This window comes from Amphibalanus amphitrite, unplaced genomic scaffold (assembly GCF_019059575.1).
Source record: "Amphibalanus amphitrite isolate SeventyFive unplaced genomic scaffold, NRLGWU_Aamphi_draft 001097F_arrow, whole genome shotgun sequence".
Classification (NCBI taxonomy): domain Eukaryota; kingdom Metazoa; phylum Arthropoda; class Thecostraca; order Balanomorpha; family Balanidae; genus Amphibalanus; species Amphibalanus amphitrite.
In genome coordinates, this window is record NW_024882591.1 from 25,359 (window position 1) to 51,892 (window position 26,534).

The 26,534-nt window shown below is 52.9% G+C and overlaps 1 protein-coding gene across 5 annotated transcripts in view; it reads right to left on the minus strand.

Annotated features, from left to right (window-relative positions):
• Nucleotides 1-529: 529 nt before the first annotated feature.
• The window catches only part of LOC122370096 (kinesin-like protein KIF2A), a 34,849-nt gene continuing 8,844 nt past the window's right edge, over nt 530-26,534 (minus strand). For 3 of the 5 annotated variants that reach the window (XM_043345361.1, XM_043345363.1, XM_043345362.1), the window contains 12 exons: nt 25,295-25,389; nt 23,815-23,898; nt 8,928-8,967; nt 7,230-7,415; nt 6,779-6,932; nt 6,359-6,462; nt 5,751-5,913; nt 5,076-5,322; nt 2,867-3,349; nt 2,352-2,567; nt 2,018-2,192; nt 530-1,649 (listed from right to left, as the gene is read on the minus strand). In XM_043345361.1, coding sequence (XP_043201296.1) covers nt 1,507-1,649; nt 2,018-2,192; nt 2,352-2,567; nt 2,867-3,349; nt 5,076-5,322; nt 5,751-5,913; nt 6,359-6,462; nt 6,779-6,932; nt 7,230-7,415; nt 8,928-8,967; nt 23,815-23,898; nt 25,295-25,389 — 2,090 coding nt within the window. In that variant the 3' untranslated portion in view covers nt 530-1,506. Of the gene's footprint in view, nt 1,650-2,017; nt 2,193-2,351; nt 2,568-2,866; nt 3,350-5,075; nt 5,323-5,750; nt 5,914-6,358; nt 6,463-6,778; nt 6,933-7,229; nt 7,416-8,927; nt 8,968-13,701; nt 13,867-23,814; nt 23,899-25,294; nt 25,390-26,534 lie in introns of all 5 variants that reach the window. The other 2 variants (XM_043345359.1, XM_043345360.1) reach the window with 1 other exon arrangement.

Sequence of the window (26,534 nt, forward strand, 5' to 3'; positions counted from 1 at the left end):
AGCTAGGAAGATCAGAGTATGTTTAAGAGTGAAAAGTACATACTCGTACATGGGTGAAATCTGTGATTCCAGAGCGCGACAATTCGCTACGAGGGAGCCGATGTGTGGTTTGGTGTGAATGGATGCCGAGAATGTGTCGGGGTTAGTCATCGACGTGTCGAGTGGTCGTGCGTAATTCGGAAGATAAGGGATCAACGATCAATCGGACGTGTAAATATTCATCACGGTTCACACGGCGAGAAATGAATCATACGAGGCGCTGCGTACAGTTCATGTCGTGCTGCATAGGGTAATAGAGTATACTTACAGCTATGGTCTTAATGTGAGCCTGAGCCGAAACCCGAATCATTGCAGAGATTCGGTGCATGGATGGGCCAATCAATGTACCTTCGTGCTTTAGCTTGTAGCGCATACGATGGTCGTCTGTTGCATGTGCTAGGTTACCATTCGGTTGCGTAATGCTTAGTTTCAACAGACATTAGCCGTACCGTGTCGCCCGCTGTGTACATTGTGAAAACCGACGCCGACGTTAATATATTTAACTTTATTACTTACATAGGCTATCACGTAAAACGCAGTTAAAATTTTCCTAGTGGAACGCCAGCGGTCACGGTGAAGAAGAAGATATTAAATAGGCGCACACGCACAACTGTAAGACAACATAACCGGGGCCTGCGGGCCACCCGACCCAATGGCGGGTCACTCTCCCGACCCTGCCGGCCTCCCGCCGACTCTCGCGCTCTCACTTCGTAACCAAACAGCCAACACACTCACTAACACTCAAAAACAACTGCCACACTCACTATCACTCAACTCTCACTCTCACTCGGTCTCACTCACTATTCGCTCGATCTCGTTCACTCCGAGGGCGCTCTCGTGGCCAGTGTGCCCGTGCAGCTAGGTATCCCGCCGACTCCGTGTCAGCAGAAGCCGGCAGGCGCGGCGGCGGCGGTGCGCCGGGCCGGCGGAGCGACGGTGACCGGCCCGGAGCACCGCCACATACTAGCGCCGCCGGGGCGCTGGGGACCGGCACCGATCCCCACACACCTCCGCCGGGCTCACCGGAGACGCTCCGTTCACCGCACAGTCACCGAACATCACTTCAGATCACCCCCGGTTCAGCGTACAGTCACCGGGCATTCACTGCAGTCGACCACCGCTCGTCACCGTACGTTCACTGGACACTCATAGAGCCTCCCTCAACACCAGATCACTGCGTCTCGCAGACGCTTTGGTCGCCGCCGGTACCGCGCGCTGTCCCGGCCCCTGCCTCTCAGCCACTCGCCGTCCGCGTAAAGCTCAGCTCACACGCACGCCGAGCTCGCTGCCGCCGCTCTGACGGAGGCGGTCACTTCACGCCGTCCCGGGCGCCTCGGGAGCGCCTCTGTAGCTCAGAGTGCTGTGAGTGCCTGACGAGTGTGCCGGTTTGAGTGCTCGGCCGTCGGCCGTGACCTCCCGGCCGTCGGGCGGGTGCGGAATGTTCCCCACGAGTCGCGCGCGAGCCGCCTACCGGCGCTGCGTGGGCTTTATGTTGCGTGAGATCAGCTCCTCCTCTGCTAGCTGAGAGCGGTAGACGGACAGCCGCTCACGGAACCGACTCAGCGTGTCCAGCTTCTCCTCCAGCAGGTCACCCAGCTGCTGCACGTACGCTGTGGGGGGAGGGGCGGTCAGTGGGGCACGGGAGGCCAGGTAGCCATCAGTCAGGTAAAGAAAGTACAGCTAATTTCGGAGGGAGATCCAGCGACTCAGAACACTGACGTTTGAATTAACGATTTAAAGGGAGATGGAGAGGGTATAGTATAATCAAATAAATGGGATACCTGACATCACCTATTCGTATAATCCTTTACTCGCCCCATTCATCCAGTGTCAGACTTGGGACGCAAAACCTGCAACAACCAGCACCTCCTACAAAAATGAAATTTACCAGACTCTTCACGAACCGTTCCAACCGCCCCTTCCCTCCCCACCCCACACACACCCGGACCCACCACTCCCGTGGCGCCGCCTCACTCACCGTCCACATCGTAGTCGACCTCGTTGGTCATGTTGAGCAGCGATATGTCCATCTGCTGCCAGCGCATGGAGGCGTCGATCAGCGCCTTGTGCATGTCCAGCACCTGTTCCTCCATCTCCTGGACGTGAGAGACGGCCTCGTGGAAGTTGTACAGGTCGGCGGACAGCTCGCCCTCCTGTGGAAGGGGTGGAGAGAGAGTCAGCGCGCGGCGCGCAGCGGACTCTAGAGGGCGGATGGCACACGCGTCATTCAGCGGTCATGGGCAGAAAAGTTATGTTGTGACGATAAAAATCTGGTAGACGGCACCAGACAACTGACTGCACGCGACACTCACGTTGAGCGAGCGGAGCTGGGCCAGGTCGTCCTCGTTGCCCTCGACTCCCATGCGCTCCTCGTCGGGCTCCGGGGAGGGGCTGGCCTGTCCCGCCCGGTCCGACTCCGGCTTCATGTCCATCGGGTCGGCGGCACCCAGCTCCTTCACACGGTCGGCGTAGCGCAGCGTGTTGAGACTGTGCTCACACGAGTTCAGACTCGGGCTGATCATGGCGATCTGGGGAAAGGGCGAGGCGGGTTAGATGTTAGGGAAAGTGACAGCGAACCCAAGTCAAAGCAGGGTTTCAAATAGACTGGCAGGCTCCTTCATGCTCCTTCATGATGATATTCCCCGGGCTTTTTAGACACGCAAAATAACATCATATTTAATCGTGTAAATACGCATTTGAAGCTACCATAATGCTAATTTGAGCAGGTCTTCACTTTCTTCTCTTAACCCATTAAAATAAGTGTGCTCCGATAAGTTCTCTCCATTCATCCGCCACCCCAACCCCCGGCACCCCACTCCCCACTCACCATGCACGTTTTGGAGTTCTCTCCTATGAACGAGTCGCGGAGCACCTGGGTCAGTTTGGACGCCCGGAACGGCAGGTGGGCGCCCTTGCGGCCCAGCGCGCGGATACACTCCTTGAGCGCCAGCAGCGACTTGTTGATCTCGGCACCCTCCATGCGCGTGTTGCGGTCCGAGGAGGAGGTGTCAGCGCCGCGCTCGTTGCCGGCCAGGTCGATCAGTGAGAACTTCCCGTAGAGTTTCCAGCGGTCGGCCGGCACGCCGGACTGCCGGGTGCGCAGGATGATCTGGAAGACGGCGTGGCTGCGCGAGCTGTGGTTGTTGGCAGAGGTGGTGCCGCTGGTGCGGATGTTGTTGCCGTGCTGGATCAGCTTCAGCACGTCCTCCATGCTCTCGACGGGCCGCTCGGTCAGACCGACCACCTGCACCTGCTGCTTGCCATCCTCGAGCACGCGCAGCTTGGCCTTGGCGTTCAGCAGGTCAAACACCTGGTCAGAGACGGGGAGAAAGACAACAGTGTCAGTAGATCTGCGGCAGTGCTCTGTCTGAGCAGATATTTGACCTGACTGGTTCGAATTATGGCAAGAAACTGACAAGCAAAGGCTAATCATTATTTCCATTTGGTTCTTTATTGGCCTCAAGGTCGCGCCAGCTGCTATGGTCATTACGCACTCAAACGACATTGATGTGTATCAGGAATTTGCGGACATAAAGCCAAGTCGCTTCCAATAATCACCATTGCCTCACAGTGTCAGTTCGCATCAGGTCGCTCCCAGTGGGCGGTTTATATGGCTGGGCATCGGTCGCCTATTCGTTTAACAGCGCTGTGGAGCGCCGGCCACGAGCTGAGAGTATTGATCGGACGGGCGGGGCGTCGGGCGCCGATCTCCGCGACCCGGGCCGGCACAGCACAGAGGGCCGGCACAGCACAGGGCCGGCACAGCACAGAGGGCCACCACAGCACAGAGGGCCGGCACAGCACAGAGCCACCACAGCACAGGACCGGCACAGCATAGAGGGCCGGTACAGCACAGAGGGTCGGCACAGCACAGGGGACCGGCACAGCACAGGGGGCCGGCACAGCACAGAGCCACCACAGCACAGCGGCCGGCTGGACGGGGGGCGGAACACAGAGAGAGCACCCACGGTGACCGGGGTGTTTGAAGGGGACGGGCCGGTCTCAAAGAGGGCCGCCAAATTATCCGGAAGGCAGAGTGATTGCCAGAACCAAGTCACCAGACAGGGCTGGGTGGATGGGGGACCGGTCGGGTCGCATAGGGCCGGCGGGCTGACCGGGGCACCGGCACATGAGACAAGACAATGCGGTACAACACGGGATGATTTGGGACGAAACGAAACAGGACAGGACGAGGCAAGAGGGTTCCTATGGTTCCAGAGACAAATGACCGCACGTTAGACGAATTGGAGTCTATCAACATCAGTCGCATGTGAAGCGACCACAACATATGGATTTCGCTATTGTCAACACCAGGGCACCCAAATCGATCAGCTCATCTTGGACGTTAAACCTCCCAAATTGGCTCCAGTAAGTGCCGAAACCAACTACCACCAGGGTCCAGCCATAAACGCGTTCGACCCCCAGTCTACCTATCAAAAAGTCCGACACCAGACAGAGACGCGCAGAGGAGCCCAATCCGGCGCTCCAGTGTCTGTGATGGTCCCGCGCCGGCGGTCGATCGGCCCATCTCACACCGCATACAAACCGGCCCGTCCGGTCAACAGGGGCGGTCGGGATCGATAGTCTATTAAAGGGACAATAGGCGCTCCGCGGCCGGTGTAAAAACGCCCTCCCAGACGGTGGGAGTCGATGGAAGGTCTCAGGCTGTTTGATAGACATTTCCACGTCACGAAATGGTACTTTATGGTGTCCCCATTCGAGGCATTGACCCTGAATTGGCGTGTTTGTGGCGAATAGGCCAAAGTTCTGCTCGACATCTCTGCTTAACAATCTATCGTTGCACAATTAGCTGCATCCAAATGCGCCCTTTCAAACTCGAACGACATTGAATCGAACGGAAGATAGAAGTGTACTTTGTCGAACCATCATGACCTTTGAGCATCAACAAAGCATTAACCCGGGATCCGCAACCTGACAGCAGCTGAATGCAACCACGCTCACGGACCAGCCTCAGCATCAAATGGTGAGAAAGAAATCCGTCCCGCTTTTCCCCTTCTAACATCCCCGCACCCTACCTTTCCGCTGTAGATCTCGAAGTAGCTCGCTGACACGGCCAGTCCCTTGTTCCTGTGCTGGGGCGACTTCAGTTTGAGGAAGACGTCGCGCGCCGCCATGGCGTAGATGCCCTGGTTGGCGTCCTGCTGCTTGCCATTGAACGTGCCGCCCATGGTGTGGGTTTTGCCCGAGCCCGTCTGGCCGTAGGCGAAACAGGTGGCCATGCCGCGCTCGAATATGGTGTCCACCAGCGGTCGAGCAGAGTACCTGAGACGGGCGGGTCAGGTCGGGTCAGGGACGGCTGCACAGAGTCAGCCCGCCTACATCAGGTCAGGTCACGAAAGGGCAGCCTAAAATTGTGGCTGAATGGGTAATCGTCGTGGCATATGAATAATGCTTCCCCTATAATGACTTCAACACAAAATCGGTCAACATGACATTGACTAACGGACATTTTTTTACGAGCGAGCGAAACGGACATTTTTTTAGTATCAGAGATGAGCGTTCGGTGATGAGTAGATGAGTAGTGGATTAACATCTGTAGGTTAATCCACTACTTCCACCTAAGCCTCCATCCACTTATGCGACAGATCGCCCCACCGTCCCATCAAAGTCTGACAGCTCCCAGCCGCCGGTCCCACCACTGACACTCACCCGTTTCCCCACCTACCCCGTCCGCGTCCCTCCCAACTCACTTGTAGACGAGCTGGTTGTCGCAGGTGTCGTCGAAGGCGTAGTCGAAGCGGAAGTGCTGGTTCTCCAGGTACTTGGTGAGGTCGACTTTGGTGCGCGGCTCGTGTACGATGGTCTGGTCGCGGTTCGGCATGGTTACCACGTCAATCTCCTTACGGGTGATCTCTGCGGAGGGGCGGGGAGGTCAGAGGGGGCGGGGGAGGGAGAGACGGGACAGTCGAGCGAGGACAGGCAGCAGTTGATGAGGTTAATAACGACCTAGAACCGATTTATCAAACACACAGAGAATGAAGATGACTGCGTTTAGTCCAAAGTCGTAGGCCAAACAGGCTAGGTAACTCCACAACACCGAACACAAATTTCACCTTTCCTAGGGGGTCCAGCACTCTGGTTCCATCCTAAAGCCCTCCCGACTCTTTCTGCCAAACATTATCATGATATGCCGCCTCAGTTTGGGTAGTCGAGCCTACTTCTTATCACAATTTGGGCAGTCGTGCCTACTTTTACCAAGTGACCATCGTGAAGTAGTGACTATTTTTTCCTAAAGGGCCGTTTGGGCCTTTGGGCTTACCCTTTTTTGTTGAATGGCCGTTTGGTCTGTATGACCTACCTTTTTTGCTGAGCGGCCGTTTTCGGACACAGACTGTGATTTGGTGGTCCTCCAGCGGGTCGCCGTCCTTCAGTGGCCGGAAGTCCAGGCCACTCTTATATTCCCTGAAACACAGGTGCAAGACCTCAGGAACGATGTTATGAGCGAGGCTGAGATGATGATTGCGGTGATTAAAATTAGTTGGTATTAAATTCCAGATGGCAGCTTTATATTAGTGCGAAACGCACATAACTAATATAGGTCGGACTCTGATGAAATGTTTGAAATAAAATGCGTGTCAGCTATCAGGGATGTTTCTTTGGGGGGGGGGGATGGCGAGGGAGGGAGGGGTACAACGTCATAGCCACCACGTCAAACCTCTAAATCCCCCAGCATAGGAACCGCACCAGGACCCTTACGACAACAGCATAGGACCCTTACCTAATCATGGACAGGAACTCCCAGTTGGGGTTTCCCGGGTCGATGCCCATGAGCCCCTCCCGTTCTTCCCGCTTCTTGTTCTGGTTCTGTCTGCGCTCCTCCCTCTTCTTCTGCAGCTTCTCCACCTCCTTGACGACATTGCTTCTCCGCCGCGCTGGAAAACCAACACACCATGCCCAACACTGCAGCTGACCTAAACACGGTTTCACCTAGTCTCCGAGATCTCAGATTCATCAAACCGAAAAGCATAGAGCCACGAGCTTAGATCTAAATCTTTTAACTTCAAAACATCATGGAGCCCATCAAAACTGAAAACTCTCACTCTAGCAAAAACTCTAAAATCGCATAAAAGACACAAAACAAGACGACACAAATCACCTCCTTTACCACCACCAACTGACCCCACCCCGGTCCCACCCCGTTCCCAACCCAGTTCCACTGTCGCACCCACCGCTAATGCCGCCGCCGCCGGTAGCCTTGCTGACTGTGGAGCCGGGCGCGATGTTCTCCGCATCTCTGTCCCGCTCCCGCTCCCTGGCCGCGGGGGAGATGTCCGTGCCGCTCTGGGAGGGCTGCAGGCCGCCGCCGCCCACCGGCGGGCGCACGTAACTCTGTCGCACCTTGTTGACGGCTGATGCTGCGGGGAGAGGAGAGACGGAGGCGTTAGCACTGCAGTGTAGTTTTGATAAGTTTATTTGCGGATATACATGCAGGGTAAGCATCATGTGACCGTCTGACTGAAACTAATACAGTCATTGCAAGGCTCACATAGCGTTCCAGTCATTCATGAGTTATGCTAGAAATATGGATGATAATATCAATCAAAATATCCAGTAATCATATACAGGGTGTCCCCCAAAAATGTACCTCATTTAAAATTAAGATATCTCAGTGTCTGAGCATACAATGATCCTAAATTTGGTACCATATGAAAGCTCATTCCATAGCATTTTGCTTGATATAAACTATTTTACTGTACGTTACGTGACAGCCGAGTGATAACGAAAGAGCAAAACCCTTGCAATTTCGCACTTGAATTACTGCCACAAGTCTTTCTAAATTGTGTCTCATGTCAACTGAAGACATCTCAGAAAATACGCTCGTGATGATAGCTATCATATATTTCATTAAAGCTAATTTCATGGCAATTAATGCTCCACATCTTTAATTTTGCCCAATGGGGCAACTGAGCAAGGAGGAAAGGATTCAAGTTGCAAAATCCTACCTCAAAACCGGCTCTGTGGTGCAAACACAGCGGAAATTAAAGGACCACTTCAAAACAAACAAAAAAGCTCGTCCCACAAGTGTGCAAAAAAATGTGTGAACACCATCGTCCATCAGCCTCCAATGGCTACAGCAGGACGGGGCTCCTCCACATACTTCCGAGATCAACGATGGTCTGGCTCAACGAGCGCATGGGTGGTCGGATCATATCCCAGCGTGCCAACGTTAGCTGGCCGCCACACTCCCCAGACCTATCGCCTCTTGACTTTTATCTGTAGGGGTTCCTCAAGAGTGTGGTACACGCAAAGAATCCTCAAACTCTGGACCAGCTGAGGAACTCGACCCGGACATGCATCCGGAAAAACCCGCTTGAAACATGTGCCCGCGTAGCCCAAGAGTCCTACAGACGCTCCGCCATGTGTGTCGAGCAAAAAGGAGGGCACTTCGAGCGTTAGCACGGCTGAACCTTTAACTGGGATGTGATGCGATGTGTGTTTGCTATGTTAGCAATGCATGAATGAAACCTAGTTTCAATGTTTCTAATTGTTTTCTTCTGAGTTGCTGAAAATATCGGCAAAACAATTGAAAGCTTTTTACCAGAAACACCTGTGGAAATAGTTGAAGAGCGAAATTGCAGGGGTTTTGCTCTTTCGCTATCACTCGGCTGTCTCGTAACGTACACTAAAATAGTTTATATCAAACAAAATGCTATGGAATGAGCTTTCATATGGCACCAAATTTAGGATCATTATATGCTCAGATATTGAGATATCTTCATTTCAAATGAGGTACATTTTTTTGGGACACCCTGTACAGAAACACGAACGTCATTCAACTCCATGAACGTCCGATGGTATCACCGTTCTGCCGACCCTAATGCCCATTCCAATGAAGCTAAGAGGAGCCTGTGCGGCGCTGCACTTACATTTGTTATTCGGGGCGGCTACCGCTGGCCTGGACGTGTACTGAAACACAAATACGACAATCAGTGGTGGCGAGTGTGGGGCGGGAGAGACGAGCGTGGCGCGGGAGAGACGAGCGTGGTGTTGAGAGACGAGCGTGGCGCGGGAGAGACGATACAGGCGCGGGAGAGACGAGCGCACCGCGCACACACAAGTCACAACACATTACATTCCGTGCATCTCAGATCACACACACGCATCTGTTCCGATCAGTGGTATCAATCAGCCCGATCAAAGGATCGCTCGGTACGAGACAGCTCTCTCGGCCTGAGTGGCACTTCACCGTCTCTTGGTTCTCCGCCTGCCTGTCGCCTGTTAGTCTGAATTTCGACTCATTTAGCTGTCCGTCTATCCTAGCCTGCATTTGGTTTTCCCACGGACTGAACCTTCAGTCTCTCAGCGTGAGCTCTATCTTTCCTATTTTACTCTCTTAGCCTGCCTCTCGTCTACTTTCCGTTTGTTTTATTTTGCATTCTCCTTGCTCCTGCATTCTATCTGCGCCCTCCCCGGTTCCATTTCGCCTCCTTCCAACCCTCAGTCCACCTCCCAGTGGCGGTGAGCGCCTGTCAACAGATTCTCCGCCCCGGCACCGCGACGGCGCCTAAAAATACAGCCCCCGCCTGTACGCCCCGCGAAACGCACATGTGAGCAGGGGAGGGTTGGGGCAGCGACGCCCCAACGCAGCCAGCAGCGTGCTTGGAGCCAAGGGCGCCGCAATGCCGAGTAGTTCCCCCTGCGCAGCGATGTAGGAGCAAATATGAGAAGCATTCCTAGGGGAGATAGCACACCTCAGATAGGAGGGAAGTACCGCGAACAACCAGCTTCCCAGTGGCTGGCTGATTCATCCTGTCGGCTCTTTCTCCTCTGAGATGCTGAAGGCAGTCACGAAGAACTGAGCACACGTTGGACCTCGCTGCAGCTGCCGATGCCACCAACTCAAGCTGTACTCGGTACGGCGAGCCTGGTTCGGGTCGGTACTGCGGTACGAGCGGGACTGTACCGCCCCGGCCGTACCCTGACCACCAACTGAGCGAGGACATCGACACCGACACCGTGCCGCCGACCCCGCCCCACAGGGAGGGGAGGGGAGGGGAGGGGAGGCACGCACGTGGCCGGGCGGTCGGAATGCCCCACCCCGCCCCGTCCCCGTCTCCACCTCCCCACTGAGGTAAATGCGCCGACCAGCTGAATGGATGGAGCCGTCAGCAGGGCTGTGGCGAGGCTGTGCCAGAAGCGGTGGCGGTGGAGGCAAACCATGGTAGATATAGAGAGACTGCTCCATAGCCTCAGGCTCTTTACAATCACCATATAACTCAGATCCGAGTTATCTCGGCCGGTTCCGGAGGAATGGCCGCGGAAAACTCCGCCGTAGAGCATCCTACGGCTGTAAAACTGAGACCGGTCTCCATCACGGGTCACTGGGTAGTAGGACGGAGCGACTACATCCGACCGTTACACTGGAGCCGGCAGGGACACGTTCGGTTCACTCAGAGGCGGGTCTGACTTCTGACCCCCTCCCGACCGTGATCCGTGAGCAGATGATTTTGTCAGCCTGCAGCAGCAGCTGTACCCGTCTGTCAATCCGTTCGTCCGCCCGTCCGTCGGGCGGGGGGCGGGTCCGCTGCTGCGGGCACGCGAGCGAGAGCCGCTCCCGAACCGGTCCGGCCGAGCGGACCAGCTGACGGCGGCGGCGGCAGCCTTAAAAGGCTGCCGGGAGCGGCGGCGGCAGGTGCGCCTCCCTCTCCTGTACAGTCGCCCCTCCCCGCTCACCACAGCGTCCCTCAATGTCTCGCGCACCGCTGCGTGCGCTGGGGAGAGAGCACCACCCGACGGTGCCACTGGATGTCTCGGTGAGGGGCCCGCGCACTGAAGGAGCGCCCCCGAGAGCACCGAAGCACGGTAAATGGTTATGCACCTCCGCGCCCCAACCGGTGAATACAGTTACTGACCGCGGTACAGCCAGGATCGGGCATCATGGAGTTAGTTGCATGTTTAAATGGCGGAACCAAATATCCTCCAAAAATAGCAGAAGCATTGCATAATTCATAAGGTCGCTTCAGTCATGACCAGCTAACTATACCTAATTGAAGTGTGTTATAGTGTTAGATAGTTGTTATAGTGTTATTTTGTGACTGGATGTATGGGAACGGCGATTGAAAAGAAACTATAAAGCAGTTTCATTCAGGCAGCAAGCATAAAAATTCCGTTGAAGCCATGGCCTGAGTTCGCAATTGTTCAATTGAAGTTCGTTACTTGCAGTCGCAGTTACCAGATTGACCGCCTTTCCCCAAAGCGGCGCAGCTATCCCTGCCCCCTGTCGGCCGTCCTCTAGCCTGGTGTGACAACGGCCGGCCGCTTTTTACAGCACGGGGACCGCAAGCAATCATTTTCTTCTGCCCTTCTTTCTGTGTCCACGGCCCGACCCGTGCCCGCGTCCCGTCAATTAACTTCCCATTTTCCACGCTACCCGAAAACCAATTCAGGCCAGAATCTTTTAGCAGGCAAAACATTGCACTTCTACATCGAAAAACGAAAGCAAAAATAAATATAAATAAAAGCTACAACACAAACCAACGTTCGCCTGTGGAAACGCAATGAATCGCTAATAAAATATCGAACAGCTGACTATGCACACGGGTCACAACATAAAAACACCAACACCTAAAAACAGTCACGAAATCAAACAACACGACTCACGAATCGATACCACGGACGGCATCACGGTGGGACAATACGTCAGCGCGGTAATGGGCTCCTGACAGCCGAGTCACGAGTGACTCACTGCTAGCGCCGCCGGGGAAGGGGATTTGGTATTCGGGACGGGACGTGTCCTGGACGGGGGCGGAGCAGCTCCGGCGACTCGTCACGGCGACATTAGCATCCAGCGGTCTCCAGACACAGTCAGAGGGAAGGGAATGGCGCAGCGGTGTGTTGCAGCCAAGATATGACTGATCACAGACGATGTTGTGTGGGAATTCATATAGCGAAGCTGGTAAGTCAATGCACTGCCATGGCCAAGCACGTTTTCACTGCATTGCAGAACAAGGCAGATTCTAACAGCTGCCTTTGACCCAAATATTTTGCAGTGCCCTTGGGGCACGTTGTATGTCTCTGTTTACGGTAATGGACTAAGGTGTTGTTTGCAGTGGCTGTCCCCGCCGCGACGCACATACTTGTTTGCACTTAACAGTCATACATTACAATGTAAATGAGGCTGTTTGAGGCTGTGAAGGGCCTTGCACTGCACGATGCAGCCAGTGTGCTGTACGTCCGTTAGTCTGTTACTGCGTTGTGTCTTGCCATGGGGGTTTTAGCTATGTCTTTCTCTTCACTCTTCAGTATTTATTTTATTTTCTTTCCCGGCACATCTGCCGACTTTGCAGTGACCGTTACGTTTTACCCTTTAACCCGCGCCCTGGTGGGGTCTGTTTATAACGCGACCTGGTGGGGGGGGCTATTTTTTGCCCCCCCCCCCCCCCCCCTCGTATCTCCGAAACTACTGGACGGATCCGCAAAATTCAAACGGCGTTCGAAAGGCCTGTCAAATTTGTCGAAGGAAACCAAATTTCATTGACCTCGGGGTCACCGATGACGTCACAGGTCAGGTCAAAGATGAAATGTTTCACCGTTCACGGGTCTTCCAGGGAATGCGCTATAACACCGAGGAAAACGCATTTTGTCGAGAATCAGCGGTAGGGCGTCAGTTGCCTAGTAGATATGTTGCTATTAGAGGTCACTGGCAATACCAGGTCAGGTCACAGGTCAGGTCACCAAGGGTCACAGGTCAGGTCACATGAGCCCAACTTTACTAAGGTTGTGCGATACATGTTTTATGGCCAATTTTTCATTTCCAACTCAATGGTGTTGGTTATAAGACTATCAGGTACGGCTTAGGTCACTTTCTGGTGAAGTTCAGGTCAAGGTCAGGTCAAGGTCAGGCCAAAAAAGGTCAAATTTTAAAGTTGATAGTTTTGCATAAAATGGGTATTGATTCGATGCAGCTCGTCACGGGGAGTCTAATGGTGGTCTTTGTTTTGCGCTACGGGGTCTAGAATTGCTAAAAATTGAGTTTGAAAATTTGACGTCATCAATTTTGAACAGTTTTTTTGCTATAACTTCGCCAAAAAAAGAGGTATCAATCTCAAATTTGGTATGTGGATTGAAGGCGGTAAGGACTATCACATTTATTCCGGTTTTTGCGAAATTCAAAAAACTTTTTGGATTTTTCGATTATTATATTCAAAAAATCTATTTTTTGATTTTTGGGGGTCAAAATCCAAAAATTTCAAAAATCCGAGATAGCAGTTTTGTAGCCCTGTCCAATCTACAGCTTTTATGTCTTTATCATTTTTCTGTATTCGCAAAGCTATAGGCCTGACAGCTCTTCCCGCGAAACCCTTTTTTGGGTCGAAAACGGCAGAACATGACGTCACTCTGACGTCATTTCCGGCCAACCTATCATAGCCTTTGGAAAATGTTTGGTCACAATGTGTAAAATTGATGTCCGGGAGGGTACTGAAAGTTTGGTGACGATCGGCGCAGCGGTTCTGGAGATATATCGAAAAGTCTGGAGGGGGGGGGCAAAAAATAGCCCCCCCACCAGGTCGCGGGTTAAATAAGCCTGCTGCACCGCATAGCTTCACCCACTGCACAAGTTGTCGATGTGCGACACTGGGTCTCAACACAAGTGACCGGCTCCTCCATACTACCCTGCGCTACCTCCCCGGCGCACCGTACCGTCTGTTTGAGTTTGTGGCCGGCGCTGCTGACGGGCCGCTGCAGACGGAGCCGCGGCGCCGCCGCCGGCTGCGCGAAGCTCTTCCGCTCGCGCACGGAGCGGGCAGTGCTCGGAGCTGTGCCCCCGCCCCCTCCGCGGGCCGAGCGCTGCAGGTGGGGGTCCGACTGGCGCCGCCGGCCGCCGGATCGGCAGGACAGGCAGGACATGGTGGAGAGGGAGAGAATGGCGTCAGGACAGGCAGGACATGGTGGAACGGGGGAGAGCGGCGTCAGGTCGGGCAGGAAATGACGGAAAGGGCGTCAGTTAGGGTGAAGGTCGGGTTTTAGCCAAGGTCAAGGCGAATATGAATGAGCAAGCGGTACAGATCAAATCACACGTAATACAGAATACAGATAATAGACAATTGAAACGATAACAAAATGATACGTATCAAGGTTGAGGGCGAAATATAGGGCCATGTTCCGCGACACATGCCACAACAAAAGACTGAAACGTACGGGACAGGCCGGGATAGACCTCCGAACTGGATGAACTCCAAACACATATCCAAATAGGGAGAGACGGCTGATTGGTTCGGAATGGCCTAACCTGATAACACCACATCGATCGAACACCACAAAAGAGCAGATTCAAGGTCAGGATTTTAAACAGGAACGATATCTCGGAGAGAGAGAAAGGACTCTGAGTCATGCAGGAGCAAAACTCGTCCAGGCCATTCTTATAAAGAAAAAGGACGGAGGGACGGAAGGAAAAAAAGAACTCAATGAATTAAACGATTCCGTCCTTTTTGGTTATCATAAAGGTTCCGTCCCTCTACCCCTCCCCCTTCGTTGTTTTGCTAGGATGCGTTTTTCGTCTAAATGATCAAGAGCTTTAGTAAATGAAACAGGAATTATTTCCTGCAACATTTTCTTATAAATTTCGTCACAAAGAATGCAATAAGACTAAGAAAATACTGTGTGATCGCTATATGGGTATAATAAAATGAGAATCTGCAATTATTTGGGATCATATTTGAATTTTTATGGGACCGGGGACTGTTGTCTGCTACGATACATAGCACTGAACTCTATAATGTGGAATGCGCATCGGCCGCCAGATGGTGTCCAACGGTGCCGCCATGTTGCGCAGACCAGGAAGCGGCCGCCGCCTGTGTTGGGGAATAGGGAATTCGGGACCTCGATTTACGTTTGCGGTCGCTGCATGCGTTACGTTCAAGCTATGTGGACACTGAACCCGGCATCTTACGCAGAATTGAGTGGAGAACAAGATGGAATCCTAAAAAATCCTCAGATACAAGGAACTAATACGTTAAACCCTCATAAGTCAATGGGGAAATATGAAAATTGCTATATTTGCGCCGAGAATGATCTGAAACTATCCCAAGCATATAGAATCATGATTTCATGCACTCCTTGCAAGGTTCTATGCTTCATATTTGCATTGCTGCCCTTGCGTGACGTCATTTGTGACGTCACAAGTGTCACAATTTTTCTTCAATAACTCCCGATCAAATTGAGCTAGCGAGTCGGGAAAGCCACCAATGGACTCAGGAAGACCTGCCGAATTGAATGATATGCGACATGACCTCTTTCGACCAACTTCGTGACCTGGGGGTGCTGACCTGACCTTGACCTGAGGTCAACACCCTAAGTTGACCTGACCCGAACAAAAAGTATATCACTCGATGCGCCTGAGCTAGCTGAACACGATGGTGCCAAAATCGCGGCTCTACGGCCATTTTTGGCGAAGTTATTAACCAAAAACCGAACCCGTGCCTTAGATCACTTGACCTGACCTCAGAGGTCACCGGTTGACCTGAGACCTTTACAGCGGGTTCCTACCAGTCATTCTGCATTATACTTTGCCGCATACGACCACTTTACCGCTTAATTATAGTTTAATTAGCGGCGCATTAGCGAGGTGGGTTCAATCAACCCCTTCGGCCGGGGCAAATGTAGGTCCGGCGAGTGAATTTGAGGAATTCTGAAGATACGATCGTGTTCCCCATTCAATTCTGCGTAAGATGCCGGGTTCCGTATCTACGTAACTTGAATGTAACGGATGTGGCGGCCGCAAACGTAAATCGAGGTCCCGAATTCCCTATTCCTCAACACAGGCGGCAGCCGGTTCCTGGTCTGCGCAATATGGCCGCCACCGTTAGACACTACGGCCAATAGGGTTGAAGCGGCATTGCTCCCCTGTGATACATAGCCTTGGCCAGAGGCCTTGGCTACGATCAAGGATAATATACCCCGCGTTCGATGTCTCTCGGCCGACGAAGATTCTACGTCGTCCGGCCAATCCCGTCCAAGGTCAGCGGGGGCTCAGCTGCAGTTATGGAACGTGATTGGCCGGACGGCGTAGAATCTTCGCCGTCCGAGAGACATCGAACGCGGGGATAGATAGGCGAAGTATGTAATATGTTGTAGTCTTTCCTGCTAGGCTGAAACCCCCCAAAGATTGTTTTTGCGTATAAATGTGGTAATGCCTATGTCTTACTCAGTGATAGGCAGGGGCGTCGTTTTGTATAGGCCTGGGAGTGCCCGAGCACTACCAATGTTCAGCTGAGCACTACCAATGTGTTGTTGAGCACTACCAACATTTTTCTTCACTTATTGAGAAAATTGCATTCAAACATGTCATACAAATAAAATGAATGAGGTTCTTATGTATAAAATCAACATGATAGCAAGTAACTTCAATGGTAAGTGGTAACTATTGATGAAAATCTATAGACTTACTCCACAAGTAGATTGAATTTGAATTGGTTGACCAATTCAATCTTCTTGTAGCGTACCTAAGTCCATAAATTTCCATCAATACCTAGGTATCATTTTCACTTTCCACATCATGTCATTACGTCAAGTAATTTCAAGTTATGTGGTACCTACCTACCTACCTACATACCTACCAAGTTTCACAAAAGTCAGGGGCGTCGTTTTGTATAGGCCTGGTAGGGCCCGAGCCTTACCAATGTTTATTTGGGCCCTACCAATGTTCGCTGAGCCCTACCAATCTTTTGTCACTTATCAGTTGATAAAAAATCAAAATAAACATATAAGCAAATATTAAATAAGCACATATGCAAGTACATAAATAAGGCTCTAGCCACAGTAGGTGCATGTAGCTGACAATGAGGTTTCACGTGTCTAGGTCTCCGGTCCTTAATGGATTTTAAGAGGCTCGAAAACGCAATTGGTTATAGAGGTCCATAACTGCCTCTGAGTCCCGCATACCACGCGACCGCCCCTAATAGACCCCGATCCGTCTCCACACCAGCCGCTGGAGGCCCTACACCGACTTCGGAAGGTGCCGCAGTGCTCCAGAATAGGCCATAGGTATATTGATTTGAGTGGGTGATGCAGCCTGATTCCCCAGGGTTCAACGCCAGGTCATTACCGCATCAGACCCCGAAAACTGAAGCTCGTAACTACGAGGGGCGTTCAAAAAGTTTCGGGCCGAACAATGAAGGAGTTGGAATTTTGGCCTGCAAGGCGGTGTGTTAAATGATGTGTTATTGGGATGTCCACTTACGCAAATTAAGTAAGTGGCCATTAATTAAGTCTCTTCTGTGATAGATTCGGGCTTCTATTCGTAGCATAGTTCGCCATTTCGGATAGGATGGGCGACGCCCAGAAGAGAGCAGTGATTCGTTTCATAGTAGTTAGTGCAGAAAAGGCACCAAGCGTTAACCCTAGAACGCCTAGGGGGGGGGTTGTATCAACCCCCCCTGAGGTTTTTTCGAAGTGCACGCTAAACGGCTTGTCGTAGCGGGCTGAAATTTTCAATACCCTCTGGGGCAACCTTTGCGCATCTTTTGCCGAAAAAAAATTGATCGGGTCATGTCAGGTCACGGAGTTATGACGTCATAAGAGGTACAGCCTCCGGCCGGATTTTCACAAACTGAGTGCCAACGCCCGAGGTTTCCTGCCGGTGGTACGGACATCGGTTGATGGATCGTGATGAAACTTCCCATGCATGTTGGGGCAAGTATTGGCTATCATATGGTATAAGAAATTTGACCGGGTCAGGTCAGGTCACGGAGCTATGACGTCACAAGAGGAACAGCGTCCGGTACTATTTTTGAAAAGCGCCCGAACCACTATTTTGCTGATTCTTGTCACCTCAATGGGAATATGCAGCAATATTAGCTTCTATAGGGAGCAAATGGACCTCCCAAATCCAAAAATACAATCAGATTTCAAAAATTTAAATTTTGATTTTTCGAATTTCTGCCGCCGACTGTGACCTTGCCGACTTCCGGCGCTCCCAACGCGCTATTTTTAGAGCTAGGGAAACGAAATACATACCAAACGATAGAGAATTGATCAAGGAACACGATAGTGAAGGTTTCAAGTCGATATCTCTCACCGTTTTGCCGCAATCGCCGCCGAAAGTTGAAAAAAGTCTATTTTTCCGAAAATTTGACCTTTGACCGGTCAAAAGTAGGTCAAATGTTGACCTAGGACCAAAAAATATACCACCAATCGCGAGATCTCGTTGAGAGCAATCCGTTGGTTTTTTCCGCTAAGCTCTACGACCTTCCGTTTCGAAACGCCAGGGGGGGGGTCGTAACAACCCCCCCCCCCCCTGGTCGTTCGTGTTATGAGAAATGGCCTGGTCGTGCGAGGGTTAACCCTCGCCCTGGGCATTTTTCATAACACGGCCTGGCAGGGGGAGGGGTCGATGCGACCCCCCTCCGCTCGTCAACTTTCCAAAACAGGGGCACACAATTGATGATGTGCGTCCATTCGATAAACATCGAACATCGAGGAGAGGCTATAGGGAAGCTGACGTAAAGTGTGCACCTGATCCGCGACCACGCACCTGCGTACATGGGCGGGATGACGAACAGTGAAGCGATGAGCTTCGAGTTGTTGTCGCATCCACTTTTTCTCTCCGAACCTTGCACACTCTGGTTAGTGGTTGCCACCTCTTCCCCAACATAAGAAAATTAGCAGCGGCAACCTCGCTAACAGCAGGGAGACGAAATCAGCCGTCTTGGACGTGCAGGATGGGTCCAAAACCCACTTGGTTATGGAGGCCTTGAGGGCTCTCGCGAAGCGCTGCGCGAAATGTGTTTGTCTTAACCTTCGCCCCAGTGGGGGGGGGGCATATGTTACCACCCTGTCGCGTTTTTCGCGTGTGAATAAAAAACCGCGGCGCGTAGCGCCGCGCCGCTTGGGGTAGCTTTTGGTACATCAATTTTGGACAATGTGTGAAATTTTTTACCCCAGGTCATGTCAGGTCAGGTCACCAGGTCAAGTTAACTGACCAAGCCTTAAAAAAAGTTTGCAATCATGTCCAGCCTGCAGTGTTTGTCAGAAAGGTTTTAAACTTGGTGGATTGCATGCTGTTATGGAAGCCTACAATTTGTATATCTCGGATTTTTTATATCCGTGACCTAAGGTCAGGTCAGTGGCATGACCTTTCCATTACAAGTCAATGGAGAAAAATGAAAATGCCTCTAGATCCGTGTGTACGCATAGGAACAGTCCAACTATTTCAGAATCACAATGATTTAGTCCACTCGTGATGACCAAGGTGTCATTTTTGCTGATAGCCTCTAGAAAGGTCATCCGAGGTCATTTGAGGCTACAAACAGTTTTTTGCCAATAACTCGCGATTGGAAAGCGATAGAACGCTGGGGATGGTCTCATTGGGGAGTGTTTGTCTTGTTGAGACGCATCGACTGATATGCAACATGACCTTTTCCGCTCAGGTCATGACCTTGACCTGAGGTCAAATTTTCAAGTTGACCTTTCAAGGTCAAATTATAGTTCATTCGACGCGTCTCGGTGAGGGGAACACGATTCTGGCAATAGAAATGTCGTGGCTTTTTGTAGGTCGAAAGTTATTGTCGAAAAACACTTTTCGTAAAAACAGCTATTTTGGGAGTTTTTGCCCTCTGGAGGCTAAACCGTTGACCTGGGGACAATATTGATAATGACTTTTTCAAAAGAAGAGTTCAAAAGCTATCGATTGCTTTTCCATGCGTTTTTCTAGCTACCATAGTTCCTGAGATAACGGCATGTTTTCTGAAAAATATAATGACAATTGGCAAATTTTGACCTTTGATGACCTCTGGTGACCCCAATATTGCTCTAAGGTGAAAATGACCGAAATACTTTCAAACGTACGTATTGAGAACTATCGACTGCTTTTTACCGCGTCTTTCTAGCCCTCTTAGTTTTTGAGTTAGAGGTGTGTGGTAACATATGCCCCCCCTCACTAGGGCGAAGTTGGCCGAGACCGCCACTGGGGCGCGGGTTAACGGTGTTTATTTGAATAAATGAACTTTTTGGTCTAATGAGTCGATGCTGTATCTCTCTGCTCCTTCATGGTCGGGCCCGTAGCTTTCTGAACGCCCCTCGTACTGTCATCCTTTTATTTTGGCAAGCAGGTCTTTCTAACTATCGTTGTGTTTCCAGTCCTCGTTAGTTGTCGAACCCTTCAATTGGCGTGGGTCTTCAAAACCGTTCCTGGCCCCGCAGCCGTCTTTTTTAGTCGGCTTGGGCCCTCAAAGCTGTTCCTGTCCCCTTTCAGCACAGCCGTCCTTTTAAGTCGATGTGGGCCTCTTTCAGAATGGCGTGCATTCCTCCGACACTATTGCCTATATAACTGCACGTTTTGTGCATGGCGTCCGGTGTGGACCCAGATTTCCAAAGTTTTTTTTGTGTTTTTTTAGATTTCGGTTAGTCTTGTCAATGACCAGGGCGAAAAATAAGTGGCCGAAATCCGATGAGAAAGGCAGATTTGGGGGTACCCTACCTTGTAAGCCCCGTCATATATGGCCAGCCGCCGCCTTTGGGCACTACCAATCATTTTCGGAAAACGACACCCCTGGTGATAGGATGTCTAATAAGCGGGAAGGGAACAACGCAGACACCCTGAGTTAGCGTGGCGGCTCGGGACAAGCGGTAGAGATAAAAGAGGAGGGGATACTGATAAGGCATCTTATCGCTCTAGGGGACGACGCGGCGCGCGGCGGCTCGGGATGAAAGGGAGGGAGAGAGGGAAGGAGTAGGTAGAGAGAGAGAGAGAGAGAGACGGGGGGCGCAGGTGTTGTTTTGACGAGCTGACGCTAAAGAGGGGGGAGGGGGAGCGGGGGAAGAAATGGCCCGTGGATCTTCTCTGTGTGGGGACAGCGAGGACAGTCCAGCGTGAGCGCTTTAGCGTGGAGGAGTGTATACGAATTTCTCTTCGTGCAAACAAGAACTTTAAGTGCTAACGAGAAGTTGTAGTGCCACGTGACTCAGACCTCCAACCGTGATACCAGTCGAGGCGCCAGAGGACACAGGACACAGGCCAGGTGAGGGTGGAGCTACTGGGAGGCAGTTGCAAACAGTAAACACCTACCACTTACTGGATATTGCATCTCAAGGTGTCCAATCCTGCCTGTTTATGTGTATGCCCGATAAACAACGATAGCTGCAGAACGATAAGGTGGCGGTCTATAGGTACTTGGTCTGCATGTCAAATTGACTAATTTTCGTGTGAAATAACTCCCGACCAATGTCATACAGTTCACATATCGATTAGCATGCAGCCTGAAACACATTTCGCACAAGTTGCTCTCGCAACCAGCTAAATATCGTATCAATGCCGTAAAAAAGCGCTGCTGAAGAGCAGCGCTATTTCTGATGCGTTATTTTTCACGAACAACGCAAAGTCTTACGTCACCAGAGGCGTCTTTGTCTCTTTATGATACGGAAACGCGTCCTTTTGGGTGGGGGTAACGTCAATCTGGCTTCGTTCTTTTAACGGGTTCCGTCTTTCGTCTTCGTCCTTTTATGATAACCAAATTCCGTCTAATCTCAGAAATGACGGAGCGTCCCTCCGTTCTTTTCTTTATAAGAATGGCCCATCAAATCTCACGAAATCCTCATTTCTCGATCACGCCGACCGCTACCGTCAACATCTCGCGCTGTTCCAGGCACAGCGTCACCGCCCTCCATTCTGCGCACATCCATATACGGCTCGCCACCGCCGCGGTCCAATCAGGGACGAACCGCTTCCGGCAGCTATCGCCTCCACCACGGGCAGACAGGGCAGAGCCGAGCCGCCGGGTCTGAGGCGCACGCACTGCTCAGTGCTCACCAAGGTCAGTAGGCTGTGCGTCAGGGGAATCACGCAACACTCAGCGCGGCCAACCCTGAACTCTGCAGGTTCTGAGAGGCCAGAACTAATTGTCTCAGTGTTTGTTTTTTACACTCATCGCCGAATTACGTTTGAGCATTATCAAGCAGTGCACTGTGGTGCACAGAGCCAGCCTGATACACAAATCTCATCACCGAGCTATCAGCTATCTACTAGCTTCACCACGTAATCACAGTATCATAACGCAGCCGGAGGCACGTATCTCTCCCGTCCCTGTCACGCTGATGGCTCCGTCAGAGGCGCCGCGACCACCCTACCCGGACAGCCGACGACAGTTCGGCGCGTCGGATCTGCCGCACGTGTGCCGCCGCTGTCACCGCCGGCTGCCGGCGCGGCGGGCCGGAGGTGATAGCTGGAGCGGCGGCCGTGGGCAGCGAACACACAGCGCAGCGAACAGCGCAGTCGACAGGGCAGCCGCCAGAACAGTGGGCAGGCGGCAAGAGATAGAGCTACACTTAGGGCGACGGAGGACGTGATAGCAGGAAGGAGGGGCAGCGGACAGCAGCAGACAGACGGACTGGCGGCACCACCCTCGCTGTTTGGAGGGGCATCCAGCCGTGTCCGTCCAACTCCACTGGAGCGGGGCACCCGCACCGGACCGGTAATGGGGGATACACAGCCGAGCAGTCGCCACAGCGGCGGACCCCAGGGATGAGAGAAACCATGCCACTCGGCTGGGGACAGGATACAGCACAGCGACTGCGGATATTGATAATGTGTGTGTGACAGGAGCAGCGAGGAACGAACCGACTTGGTCATGATCGGCTGGAAGCTCAGCATACACCAGCTGAGTATCACAAGGATAATAATTGGCTACAGCACACCGCTGTAAACGCCCTTCCCACGCGAAAACCTCTCCTGTTTCCCTATGTCTCCCCTCCCCTCCCGTCCCTCGGCCGCCGCATCGACCGCAGCCCAGAGCGGTGTGAAGCTCAGCCGCCCAACCGAGCTCCCCGCCTCAGTCAGCTGATCCGATCGGCACCGCCGCCGCTGCCGGGGCGTCCTTGCTACCACCGCCGCCCGTCCGCCCGTCCGGGCAGGCGGTGACCGCGGCCGGCCGCCGGTGACTCATAGCCAGTCTTGAGTCACCGGCGCCTCCTCCTCCCCCGCGCCGGCCGCCGGCCACAGGGGCCCGGTCAGTGGAGCCAACTCCAGCGTCTCAGACGGCTGAGGAAGCCCCGATAGCAGCGATGCGAACCAGCTGACCACTCAGCCGTTCACAGCCAATGTGAGTTGCCAATATTCTAACAAATCTGCCGTGGGTCGCTCTTCCATCGGCACCAGGTGGTCGCCCTCCCCGCCCCGCCCCGCGGCTGGCGGCCAGCGCCCGTGACGCCGCGCTGACGTGACGGAGCGTCACGTCACGTGACGGGCGTCACGGCGCGGCTCGGAGTGATGACCGCATACCGGCAGGAGCGGACGGTCGGCTGGTCGGAGCGAGGGGAGACGACCGCTCGACAACAGACGGATTGTCGTGAATTGTACGGCAGTGCAGATGAGGAGGGATCACGGACACGGACGAGACGACGAACACAAACGGGCAGGATAGCGAACAGAAACAGGACAGCGAACAGAAACAAAACGACGAACACAAACGGACAGTACGGCGTAACAAGGCGGACAGGACAGAAAACACAGACGGGACGAGTTCAGCAGACGCGTTACGGAAATGAGCACAGGGAAGTTGCCGGGGGAGTTTCTGAACCGGAACAAGGCCGGCGATCACCGATAGCGGAATCCACTGAGACACAGACAGACAAAGCCCAACAATCAGCATAGCGTGACTCCCAGTAGTCATATACGAACAGACAGCTGTTCGGGGACATTCACACATTCAGAACGACAACCACGCGCTGACGCAGACCGCAGCGTCGTCAGATCTGCGCGTCGCCATTCCTGACGCACCGGTGACGAAACTGAAGGCAGCGCGGCGCGGACAGGTCACTCACCCGACTGAGTTTGGAGGGAATGACTGACTGCGGTTCTGACGGCGCCAGGTTCGGGTTCAGGTGGAAGATGAGCTCCACCTCGATCTGAAAACACGGCAGCAGAACAGCGAGTCAGCAATGGTGGATGGAAAAGGACGGATAGACGAAGTGAAAAAGACGGTTGAACTAATAGATCATGTATTTCACAAGGACAAAAAGAGGATGATCATAGGGAAAAAGAAGACTGTTTGGATGATATCAAAATATTATGTCAATACATTTAGAAGAGTAGTTAAAAGGGCATATTCTAGACAGCTCCAATAAACACCATGAGTGGCTTCCACACTCAGGGCTTTCAGGGCTTTGTAACCCGAAGCTCCAAAGAAGCGGCGGTGGGCAGATCTCGTGCACGACTGTCTAGAAGCGTTTTCGCCCGCCCCCAAAGCTCTGTCTGGACTCTGGATCAATCGTGACGGCGGGCGGGGGCGGCAGCGGGGCCGGGGCGCCCAGTAGGGGTGGGGCGCTAGGGGTCAGTCGGAGGTCAGATGGCCATAGCTGACAAGGGCAGGGGCCAGCGGACACTCTTCCCTCCAGTAAGCGCCTAATCGCCCGTTTCTCTTTATGTTTGTCCGTGGTCTAAGGGTCCGTCCTTGCACGGTCAATTAGCCCCCTCATAAATCACAGGGCAAGTGTGGAAAACAAATTTAAACCTCCATCATTGACAAACAGAGGCGTGTATAAATTCAGCAGCGCGGCGCCGCAAAGGGACGGTACCGCGGGGAAGGGCAGAACTCCATGCCCATCCAGAGCCCCACTCAGCCAAATCACCCCGCTCGACTTAGCCCAGCTCAGTCCAGCAGCTCAGCAGAGCTCATGAGCTGAGCCCTCGGACTGCCCCGTCAGCACAGATTGCGGAGGCACGGAGATGGGGACACAGATGAACGAGAGAGGCAGTGGTAGACATATTGGGGATGTAGGGCGGCCGAGGAGCAGTATATCCAGACGACTCTATCCCTGTCAGTCCCGACCGGCACACAGACTCACGGCCGTACCTACCGAGCTCAGGAGGCTTGGCGAGCTCCTTCCCGTCACGCGATTCGCGCACGAACCGGCGCACACGACGGTGCACAGACATACACCGCGGTGCACCGCCAGCGCACGCGTGCACCGAGGCAGCACCGACGCACCGGTGGGTGCACTGGACCGCGTGCACACAGGTAGACGCGTGTAGACTTGATGCATGCTTTGTAGAATGTACATACGGGGGCCTTAGCAATAGTATGTGGACATTAGAGCTAATAATTGCATCAAAAGCCATGCGTGGGAACGGAACTTCAGTGAGACAAAGGAAGCACAATGCAACACTACGGAAGTGCATGGCTTCAAAAATGGCAGCGGAAACGTTATAAGTAACTTCGCCAATGCCAGTCACGGAGCCCAACGAAGATGGCTAAATGTCGGTTTCCGCCGGGCGGAAGTGCATCTGTAGGTGCAAGCTCACCTCCTTTCCCTTGGTCTCCCCTCGCTCGAACCACTCGACCGTCACCGTCCTGGCGTCAGCGTTAACGCAGGCCACCACCGCCGAGTGGATGCGACCTGACGACAGACAGAGAGGTCACCGGTCACTGGTCAGGTCAGCCGAGTCACGACGGTAACACGTACTGAGCCCGGGCGCAACGGGTAACAGATGGTGAAGGCGAGAGCACAAGGTAAATTCAAAAAAAAAAAATACATACATACACAAACGGGAAGTCATACAAGGTCACGGATACTTGAAGCACGAACGTGAATGCAGTTCAACACAATAGTATGGTTCAAAAAGTCGTTAATGTTTCAAATACATTAGTAATTGTGTAACGTGGCGGTTACAATGCATCTGGTTCTTGTATCACATGCAATTCCAAATGTATCATAAAATTCCGCAGCGTCAAAAAAAGGCATCTGAACTTGGAAGATTACAAAACGGTCTACCAAAGACGGCGGGACCTAGGACTCGCATCCATCGATCTCCTGAGCTGAGTGGCGGGCATAGCAGAAAAAAACGCGTCCATTAACACGTGCTAAACGTGTACACAAACTTTCAAACGGCCTCCAAGACAGACATCGATTATCAGTTCATCACTCACATCACGCAATATCCTCTGACCTAACACCCCACCTCGCTCTGCGGAGCGGCCCGCTGCAATGTGAGCCCGCGCCGAGCCGATGAATGGGACGCCGGGCCGCCGATCGGCCGTCTGTTTACCAGCCGCGACCCGCGGTGCTGACGGCGGGCACGCGCCGCCGTCGGCACACCAGGGGGCGATGATGTAACGCGCCCGCCGACGCCGACGCGGCCGACGCTGTTTGTTTGGCCGAGTCGGCAAACGATCGGCATGCATCTGCCGGCCGCGTGGCCGACAGTCGAACAGAGGCTGTTGTAGGCGGGCGGACCAGGCCATGGACAGACCAGAGCATTGACAGACCAGACCATGGACAGACCAGGCCACTCACAGACCAGTCACTAGACTATGGGCGGGCCGGACCACTGCAGAGCAGACCATGAACAGGCAAGGGTCGTACCGACACGGGACCGGACGTTGACTAACCGGACCGCTGACCGCCTAAATGGGAGTCGCATTGGCGAGTTCCGATACAATTAATGGAGCGAATGATAACATCGCGATATTGCGCAACTCCGTAACGGGAAACATGATCACTTGCACAGTAATCGATAGATTGATCAATAATTGCATAAACAA